The sequence below is a fragment of the Dipodomys spectabilis genome, unplaced genomic scaffold (genome assembly GCF_019054845.1).
Source record: "Dipodomys spectabilis isolate Male_0828 unplaced genomic scaffold, ASM1905484v1 ptg000030l, whole genome shotgun sequence".
Taxonomy (NCBI): Eukaryota; Metazoa; Chordata; class Mammalia; order Rodentia; family Heteromyidae; genus Dipodomys; species Dipodomys spectabilis.
In genome coordinates, this window is record NW_024870707.1 from 5,334,931 (window position 1) to 5,344,487 (window position 9,557).

At 45.7% G+C, this 9,557-nt stretch overlaps 1 protein-coding gene across 1 annotated transcript; it reads left to right on the forward strand.

Annotated features, from left to right (window-relative positions):
- The first annotated feature begins 1,698 nt into the window (after nucleotides 1–1,698).
- Nucleotides 1,699–6,015, forward strand: Clp1 (cleavage factor polyribonucleotide kinase subunit 1). Its single transcript, XM_042675959.1, has 3 exons — nucleotides 1,699–1,782; nucleotides 3,301–3,928; nucleotides 5,037–6,015. The coding sequence occupies exons 2-3, from the start codon at nucleotides 3,323–3,325 to the stop codon at nucleotides 5,706–5,708; spliced, it is 1,278 nt and encodes a 425-aa protein (XP_042531893.1). The 5' UTR covers nucleotides 1,699–1,782; nucleotides 3,301–3,322; the 3' UTR covers nucleotides 5,709–6,015.
- The last annotated feature ends 3,542 nt before the right edge of the window (nucleotides 6,016–9,557 follow it).

Below are 9,557 nucleotides of genomic sequence, written 5' to 3' on the forward strand. Positions count from 1 at the left end.
TCTCCACCTGGTCCCACCTCCTCTTACCTGGTCCCAATTCCCTTTACCTGGACACACCTTTCCCCGCCCCTATCCTAGATAAGGCTAGCCCAGGCCTGGATGCTCTCTTTCCCAGGTATTTCCCAGGTCTCTTCCAGGTCTTTCCCAGCTGCGTGGAGGGCCAACATGGCCTGGTGCCAGCCCGAACGATGAATAAACCTACCCCTTATCTGAATACCACGTGCATGGTGCTGTTCTTACTTGGCCAGCAATTTTTAAAAACCTAACACTTACCTCCAATTAATCAGCAAAAAGCCTAAAGTAGAGCTGTGGCTCAAGTGGTAGAGCGCTAACCTTGAGCAGAAAAAGCTAAGGAATACCGCCCTAGTACCAACATAAAAAAATTAAAATTAGGTGGACATTCCAATTATAGTAACTACTGAACAGGATTCTTGTAGGGATTAAATGACTTTACAGATGTAAACCCCATAAAACAGTATCTAGCATCTAATCCTATATAACTGTTGTCATAACTGGACTCAAGACTACCTAACCCAATTTCCTTCCTAAATGAAATTGGAGATAATAACGCTGATTTCCCAGGGTGCAGTGAAACAAGATATCTGAAAAGCCTTAAAAGTTATGTCTAAATGAATGATATTGTAATAGTCTCCCTCTCACCTATATTAAACTTGCTGACATCAGATATTTTCTCTAACCATGGGTATAGTATTTAGTGACTTATGTACATTATTCCAGCCATTTTCAAAACAATTTTAAGAGGCCATGTATCATTCTTATCATCATCTTACAGACAAGAAATGACTCAAGAGAAATGAAACCTGTGGTTGGTCCAGTCACACTAAGCAAACAATATAAATCTAAGTTCATGAAATGATTATAGACATGGTCGAATCTGTTGAGATAAATGATTGACACTGTATAAAATGTCAGAGATTTATGGGGAGATGTCAGGGAACGAGGGAGAGAAAGAGTCCCTTATAAAAACTTCAACTTGGGCTAGAATGTGAGTTAGTGGTAGAATGCTTCCTACCATGCATGAGGCCCTGGGTTCGATTCCTCAGTATCACATAAACAACAACAACAAAAAATAATAATATATAAAAAATCTGGACTCAGTGGGAGAAAGGTTGGTGAGTAATGACTGAGTTATCAGTAACTGGAAGAAATAATTGGACTTTTATTTTCCTTTACTATAGGAAAAAGTTTATTGGTGCCTTCCATGTGCCCAACACCGTGTACAGAACTCTTTTCCTGCACTTTCAATACCTCTAGGTTTTCTTCTGCCCAAAGGCAGTTTTGCTCATTTCCCCACTTCCTGGCTTGCGTTCCACACAAGTTGGACATGGTAAGACCTCGCGCCTCCATCACGTTCTGACCGCCCTTCGCTTTCCTGGACAGCAGGTGCATGGAGCGAGGCCCAGCATCCTACGCGCTGGCAGGATGGGCGTGTCCGTCACGCCTCCACCCTCCCCTCACCCGCGTGCGTCACCGTGACGTCGGCACCGCGTCCATCGCCGGAGTCACGCGCACAATGCCTAAACTACAACTCCCAGAAGGCTAAGCGGCGACGCCTGTCCACCCACTCTCCCACCCTCCCCGCCCTCGCGCGGCAGCTCCGGCGCGACTACAAATCCCAAGAACCAACGCGCTCGAGTCGCCTCTTTCTACTGCGCCAGAGCGGAAGTCCGCTTATTTCCGGCGTGCAGTTTGTACCGGCGCGGTTTGTAGTTAGGCTGAGTTCCGGTGCCGGACGACTTTTGGTACAAGTGGTTTGTGCAGGTGAGATGATGAGCTCCAGAATGTTGCCTCCCTGAGGCCTGGGCAGATTTTGGTTGTACGTGGGGTGATTGGATCTAGACCTGCGGTTCCGGATCGGAAACAATTACTCACCTTCCGTGTGTGTGTGTGTGTGTGTGTGTGTGTGTGTGTGTGTGTGTTTAAATCTTACCAAGTGCTTGTTCCCCCTCCCACAGACGCTCTGTGGGCAGTGTTCTTCAGAAGTGGAAGTGAGGAAGGGCTAGTGCCACTCGACTGACAGCTGAGAAAAAGGTTCAGAGAAATGATTGTGGATACCACTTGGAGTTGCTGGCTAGATCTCCAAGTTTTTGTGAGGCCTAACTTGATGTCCTCGGCTTCTCATTCACATTGCTGACGTCTTTGTGGGGCTTAAGCTCAAGGCTTCATGCGCTCACTTGCCCTTGTTCCTTGTCCCTGGAGGCTGGTGCTCTACCACTTGAGCCACAGCGCCCTCAGATCTCAGTCTTCTGAGTAGCTGGGATTACAGGTGTGAGCCACTTTCCCCTTCTTCCCCCCCACGGGTTGCAAGTGTCTTTTTTTTTTTGGGGGGGGGGGGGTCCAGTCGTGGGGCCTGAACTCTGGGCCTGGGCGCTGTCCCTCAGTTCTTCAGCTCAAGGCTAGTGCTCTACCACTTGAGCCACAGCGCCACTTCTGGCTTATTTCTTTTTGCTTATGTGATGCTGAGGAATCGTACCCAGGGCCTCATGCATGCAAGGCAAGAGCCCTACCACTGAGCCAACTTCCCAGCCCCAAGTGTCCTTTTCTTTCTTTCTTTTTTTAATTTAATTTTAATTTTTTGTGAACATACTGTACAGAGGGGTTACAATTACATGGGCAAGATAATGAGTACATTTCTTATCAAGCATTGCAGCCTCCTCCTTTGTTTACCCTTCACATCCCTTCCCAGCCTCCCCCCCCCCCCCCCAAGTGTCCTTTTCTTTTTTTTTTGCTGGTCATGGGGCCTGAACTCTGGGCCTGGGCGCTGTCCCTCAGCTCTTCAGCTCAAGACTAGTGCTCTACCACTTGAGCCACAGCACCACTTCCAGCTTTTTCTGCTTATGTGGTGCTGAGGAATTGAACCCAGGGCCTCATGCATGCAAGGCAAGCACTCTACCACTGAGCCACCTTCCCAGCCCAAGTGTCCTTTTCTTAATTAAGAGTTGGTGAGTGAACATCAGTTGCCTTTTCTCCAGCTGCGTATGTCCACAGCGTGACGGGGTCATAAAGATGTGATAATCGAGTCTCCCATTAATCTAGGGTTTTTCCATATTTACTCAGTATTTACTGAGGTGCCTACAGTCAGTTTTTCAAGTGCTATTCTAGGAACTGGTGATACCGTAGAAAACAAGAAATGCCTGACCCCTTCTAGTGGAGACAGTAAGTATGTAGTCAGACAGTTGGTAATAAGCAGAAAGAAAATGTTAAGGGAAAGCATCCATTGGGACATTTTGAGCAGTGGCTTCACTTTTGTTCTCTTATGATCTGTTGTTTGTGTTCTAGACACAGTAGCCGCATAGGAAAGATGGGAGAAGAATCCAATGATGATAAGAAGCCAACGACTAAATTTGAACTGGAGCGAGAAACAGAACTTCGCTTTGAGGTGGAGGCATCTCAGTCAGTTCAATTGGAGTTGTTGGTGGGCATGGCAGAGATCTTTGGCACGGAGCTGACCCGAAACAAGAAATTTACTTTTGATGCTGGTGCCAAGGTGGCAGTTTTCACTTGGCATGGCTGTTCTCTGCAGTTGAGTGGTCGCACGGAGGTGGCGTATGTCTCTAAGGACACTCCTATGTTGCTTTACCTCAACACTCACACAGCCTTGGAGCAGATGCGGAGGCAGGCGGAAAAGGAAGAGGAACGAGGCCCACGAGTGATGGTGGTGGGCCCCACCGATGTGGGCAAGTCTACAGTTTGCCGCCTGCTGCTCAACTATGCAGTGCGTCTGGGGCGTCGCCCTACTTATGTGGAGCTGGATGTAGGCCAGGGCTCTGTGTCCATCCCTGGTACCATGGGGGCCCTTTACATTGAGCGGCCAGCAGATGTTGAAGAAGGTTTCTCCATCCAGGCCCCTCTGGTCTATCATTTTGGCTCCACCACTCCTGGCACCAACATCAAGCTTTATAACAAGGTGAGAGTTAAGCCAAGGCTCAGGTGGATAGCAGGGTGGCTAATCAGGAGACAGGTTTAAACTGCAAATACAGGCTCAGAGGGCCACTCTGAGGCCTTATTCTAAGCAATTTATTAAATGTCTACATAGGATGTCAAACAGGAAGCAGAAACAATGTAAGATTAAATCCACTCTCTACTGTGTGAAAACCACAGGCATTAAAAATACCATTTTTCTGTGGTGGCATGGTGCCTGTAATCCCATCTAAAGGGAAGCCGAGATGAGAGGATCATGAGTTGGAGGCCACCTGCAGCTATATAGCAAGACATGCCTTAAAAAAAAAAATCAAGGCTGCTGGATGTTGGTGGCTCACACCTGTAATCCTAGCTACTCAGCAGGCTGAGATCTGAGGATTGAGGTTCAAAGCCAGCCTTGGAAGAAAAGTCCATGAGACTTAATCTCCAGTAAACAAAGAAAAAGCTGCAAGGGGTAGAGGAGCACTAGTCCTGAATAAAAAGAAGCTTAGGAATAGCATCCAGGCCCTCAGTTCAAGCCTTATACTGACCCCCTGTTTGCCTCCTTACGCCCCCCCCACCGAAAAAAAAAAAGGGTAAACAAGGCACTGGTGGCTCATGGCTGTAATCCTAGCTACTTAGGAGGATGAGATCTGAGGATCATGGTTCAAAGCCAGTCCAAGTAGGAAAGTCGGTGAGACTAATCTCGAATTAACCACCAGAAATCCGGAAGTGGGCCTGTGGTTCAAGTAGTGGAGCCCTAGCCTTGAGCTCTGAAGAGCTCAGGGACAGTGCCCAGGGCCCAGAGCTCAAGCCCCATGACTGACAAAATTTTTTTTTAAAGGCTAAACAAAATGAAAGAATACCTACAAAAAATAATTTTGGGTTAATTGAATGCTCAGGCAGGAACATTGAGAAGTTGAAGACAGGTGGGCTTATATAGTGAAACTCTTATATAAAAGCAAACAAAATACATGGGCTGAGTCTGAAGAGTATCTATGTGAGGGTCTGGGTTAGATCCCCAACTCTGCATAAAAACTTACTTTTCTTGTACCCAATACCCTTTATATGAAATCATCTTATTTCATTTTGTGGTTCTCATCATTCTTTTTCAGATTACATCACGCTTAGCAGATGTGTTCAACCAAAGGTGTGAAGTGAACCGAAGGGCATCTGTGAGTGGCTGTGTCATTAATACCTGTGGCTGGGTCAAGGGCTCTGGTTACCAGGCCTTGGTGCATGCAGCTTCAGCTTTTGAAGTGGATGTGGTTGTGGTTCTGGATCAAGAACGACTGTACAATGAACTGAAACGGGACCTGCCTCACTTCGTACGCACCGTACTGCTCCCTAAGTCTGGGGGTGTGGTAGAGCGCTCCAAGGACTTCAGGCGGGAATGTAGGGATGAACGTATCCGCGAGTATTTCTACGGATTCCGGGGCTGTTTTTATCCTCATGCCTTTAATGTCAAATTTTCAGATGTGAAAATTTATAAAGTGGGGGCACCCACCATCCCAGACTCCTGTTTACCTTTAGGCATGTCTCAGGAAGACAATCAGCTCAAGCTGGTACCTGTTACACCTGGCCGAGATATGGTGCACCATCTACTGAGTGTTAGCACTGCTGAGGGCACAGAAGAGAACCTTTCTGAGACAAGTGTGGCTGGCTTCATTGTGGTGACCAGTGTGGATCTGGAGCATCAGGTGTTTACTGTCCTGTCTCCAGCCCCCCGCCCACTGCCAAAGAACTTCCTCCTTATCATGGATATCCGATTCATGGATCTCAAGTAGAAATCAGCACAAAGCCTTGTATTCCAGGGCATAGAGATCTTCTAGCCATCACCAAGAGCAGATGGACTGAGATGATGATGATCTGAGAGACCAGCTGACTAGAAAACTGGATTCACTTACTATTTTCTTAGATCACTTAGGTTGTTACTTTGAACACTGGAGATCTCCATTTTTTTCTCTGCTACCATATGGATATATATATATTTTTTATCATTTTATAACCTACATATAGGACTTGCTGATTCATTTATCCAGGATGAAAGTGAATTAAATGGACTCCCTCCAATAAATTTGCAACTTAAAAATATTTTAATATATGGTTGTCATATCATGTTAGTTGGTATAATTTTAAAATGTTTAATTCTTCCCCTAAATAATATGCAAATCCTATGATTTATTGCTAAAAATCCTTAAGGGAGGGGAATGCCAAGCTTCTACTTATGAGCCAAGTGAGTTTTCATGATTGTTCCTTTTTGCTGTGCCCTTGGGTGATAAATCATTACAGTGCCGGGGTTAATAAGAGGAGTTAAGAATAATCTTGGGATGAGTTTAAGATCTAGTTTCCTCCCTGTTGCATTATCTTTCCAAGTCCTAAGTCAAAGTGTATCTCAAACCTTTAGGTGGCTTATAAGAAAAGAAATTGAAGAGGAAATATAAAGAGCTGAAGCTTTAGCTGTAGTTCAGTGGCAAAATGCTTTTGGCTAGCATGCTCAAGGCCCAGGGTTTCCTCCCTTCCCCCCACCCCCCCAATACAAATATCTAATACATGTTAAATGTCATTTCCTTTTTATTGTGTATGGTATGGGGTTTGAACTCAAGGCTTTCAGGCTGCTTGTCTTGCTTGGTTGGCACTCTAGCATTTTAGCCATACTCCTACTCTGGCATTTTGCTGCATAATTGAAGATAGAATCTCTTTGACTTTTCTCTCCTCTAAACCTCAGTCCTTCAAATCTCAGCTTCTTGAGTAGCTAGGATTAAAAGTGTGAGCCACTGGTGCCCTGATTCTTTGCTTTCGTTTTGTGCTGATCTTGAGACTTGAACTAAGGAACCGAGTGCTGTCCCTGAGCCTGTGTTGAGCCACAGTGCCATTTCTGGCCTTCTCTGAGTACAGTGGTTTATTAGTGGTAAGAGCCTCATAAGCCGCTTTGAACTGCAATCCTCAGCCTTCTGAGTAGCTGGGATCACAGGTGTGAACCATGGCCTCCTGCAGTATTTACATTTTAAAAACCAAAAAAAGTCATTGTTGGTTTAAATGCCATAAAGGATATTTTTCTTTGATGAGGTGAGCTAAAAGTGACTCTGTGGCTTGTCATTTGTAATCATGAGAAAATAAAGCAAAAGGAATTTGAAAAAAAGTACAAACTGCACTTTAAAAGTATCAGCCATATGCTGGTGGCTCAAGCCTGTAATTCTAGCTTTTCAGGAGGCTGAGATGTGAGGATCGCAGTCTGAAGTCAGACTGGGCAGGAAAGTCCGTGAGACTTATTTCCAATTAATCACAGAAAAAGCTGGATATGGCGCTGTAGCTCAAGTGGTAAAGTGTTGGCCTTGAGTAAAAGGAGCTTAGGTACATTTCCCAGGCCTAGAGTTCCAGCCCCAGGACTGGCAAATAAATAAAATGAAAAACCAGGTATTACTTGATCTCTACGTCAAAGTTTAACTCTAGCATAATGTTTTAAATATCCTTTTGTCTTAGTCTACATTTCACTCTGGACTACTTTTCAAAAGAGATTGGCAGTTTAAGTCTTTTTTTTTTTTTTTTTTGGGGGGGGGGTCCGGTCGTGGGCCCTGAACTCTGGGCCTGGGCGTTATCCCTCAGCTCTTCAGCTGAAGGCTAGAGTTCTACCCCTTGAACCACAGTGCCACTTCCGGCTTTTTTCTTTTTGCTTATGTGGTGCTGAGGAATCAAACCCAGGGTCTCATGCATGCAAGGCAAGCACTCTACCACTGAGCCACCTTCCCAGTCCCAGTTTAAGTCTTTTTTAAAAACAACTTTTTTAAAGTTATAAAAGTGTTACAAGTTACTAAGTTAGGTAACATTTGCATATTTTGAGTGAGTTTTGCTGGGGGAAATTTTCTGAACCCCCTGAGCAGTTTAAATCTTATGCTCTACTAATAGATCCTTTCCACAATATACTTTGCATGGTAATACAAGAATATGAATCTAAACCTTTGGATAATGACTGTCAGTGCTCATCTAGCTAAAACAAGCTGGCAACCCAGTTGTCTAAGGTTCCCAATAACCCAGAGGTGTTTGGTACCTCTTTTGCCAACCAGGCCTTTTGTCTTTAACACTGTCCAGCCAAAAGACATCCCTATTAGCCAGGTGCCAGTGGTTCAGGCTTGTAATCCTATCTACTCAGGAGGCTGCTATCTGGGGATTGCAGTTCGAAGACAGCTGGAACAAGAAAAGTGTGACTCTTATCTCCAGGGCTGGGAAGGTGGCTCAGTGGTAGAGCGCTTGCCTTGCATGCTCCAGGCCCTGGGTTCGATTCCTCAGCACCACATAAGCAAAAAAGAAGAAACCCGGAAGTGGCGCTGTGGCTCAAGTGGTAGAGCGCTAGCCTTGAGCTGAAGAGCTGAGGGACAGTGCCCAAGCTGAGTTCAGGCCCCATGACCGGACCCCCCCCCCAAAAAAAAGAGACTCTTATCTCCAATTAGTCATTAAAAAGCTGGAAATAGAGGTGTGGCTTAAGTGGTAGAACACCAGTCTTGAGTGGGAAAGCCAAGGGAGAGTTATAGGCCTTGACTTGAAGCCCCCTCCCCCCCCCAAAAAAAAATGCTGGGAGAAGGGCAGCATTGGTGAATAGAGAATGAAGGAGAAAGATGGTATTGTAGGATTGTCACCAGTGGCGGGATGAATTTGAGAGGGATACTCTGTGTGCATGTATTAAAGGTCACATGAAACCCTCCCCTCCCTGCCTTGTACAACTAATGTGTACTAACTAAAAATGCCTCGTTTGTGGAATGGAGGAAATGAAGAAAATTTAAAATCCAAGAAAAATATCCAGGAGGAAAATAGCATTGGACTTCATGTAGGAAACATGACTTCCAAGTAGAAAAAACTACAGAAATTATTCTATCTCAAATCTATAATTCATATGATCTCAAAGTTTACAAAAAGAAAAAAAATGTTGCAGTCCACGGTGGATTGAAGTTGGTGGCAAGAATGAAGTAGAACTGTTAATATAGAACATTTCGGAGGAGCCAGACAAGACCATAGAACACAGAAGGAAGATTTTTTTTTTTTTGCTAAACTATCAGCACTAGTTAAGCCATCAGCATTTGAAACCAGACGTGAGAATACAGGGTTCAGGCCGTGAGGGGCCTCGGACTTCTGAAGTAGCTGGTAGGCCGCTTTTTTTTTTTTTTAAGGATTACTTATGTAAGAGGACTGCTTTCAAATGAGAAATGACCAGGAGCTGAAAAAGGAGAGAACGTGTGGTTCTGCTGCAGGGTTCACAGCTGTCTTGGGCTAATGAGGGCGAAATGGATCGCTGCGATCTAGGGAGCGCTAGCAGCTCGCCAGGGACAGGAGCTATTCCAGTAGACCTTGGCAGCCGGTATTCCGCCAAGAGGAGGAGGTCAGGGATGCGGGCGGCCATTCTGGTGTAGCAGGGGACCGCCACTCATCTCGGATTGCAGGGAGATCTCGAGGCTGGCACTGCGGCTCCATGGCCCTCCCTTTTCCTTTTCCTCACCAGACCCGGGCAGGACCTCTGCTCTACACACTGGCTCTTCTAGGCCGGCGCCCCCTCCCTGTAGTGGCCAATCTCAGACTACTCCATCACCCAGGGATTCGGTGGGACCAGGGAACTTGCCCGTCTGAAGACTTCTCCAGCAAAACTA

Coding starts and splice junctions, on each gene's coding strand:
- Clp1 (XM_042675959.1), top strand. CDS start 3,323: ATGGGAGAAGAATCCAATGATGATAAGAAGCCAACGACTAAATTTGAA. Junction 3,929..5,036: donor ACATCAAGCTTTATAACAAG/GTGAGAGTTAAG, acceptor ATTCTTTTTCAG/ATTACATCACGCTTAGCAGA.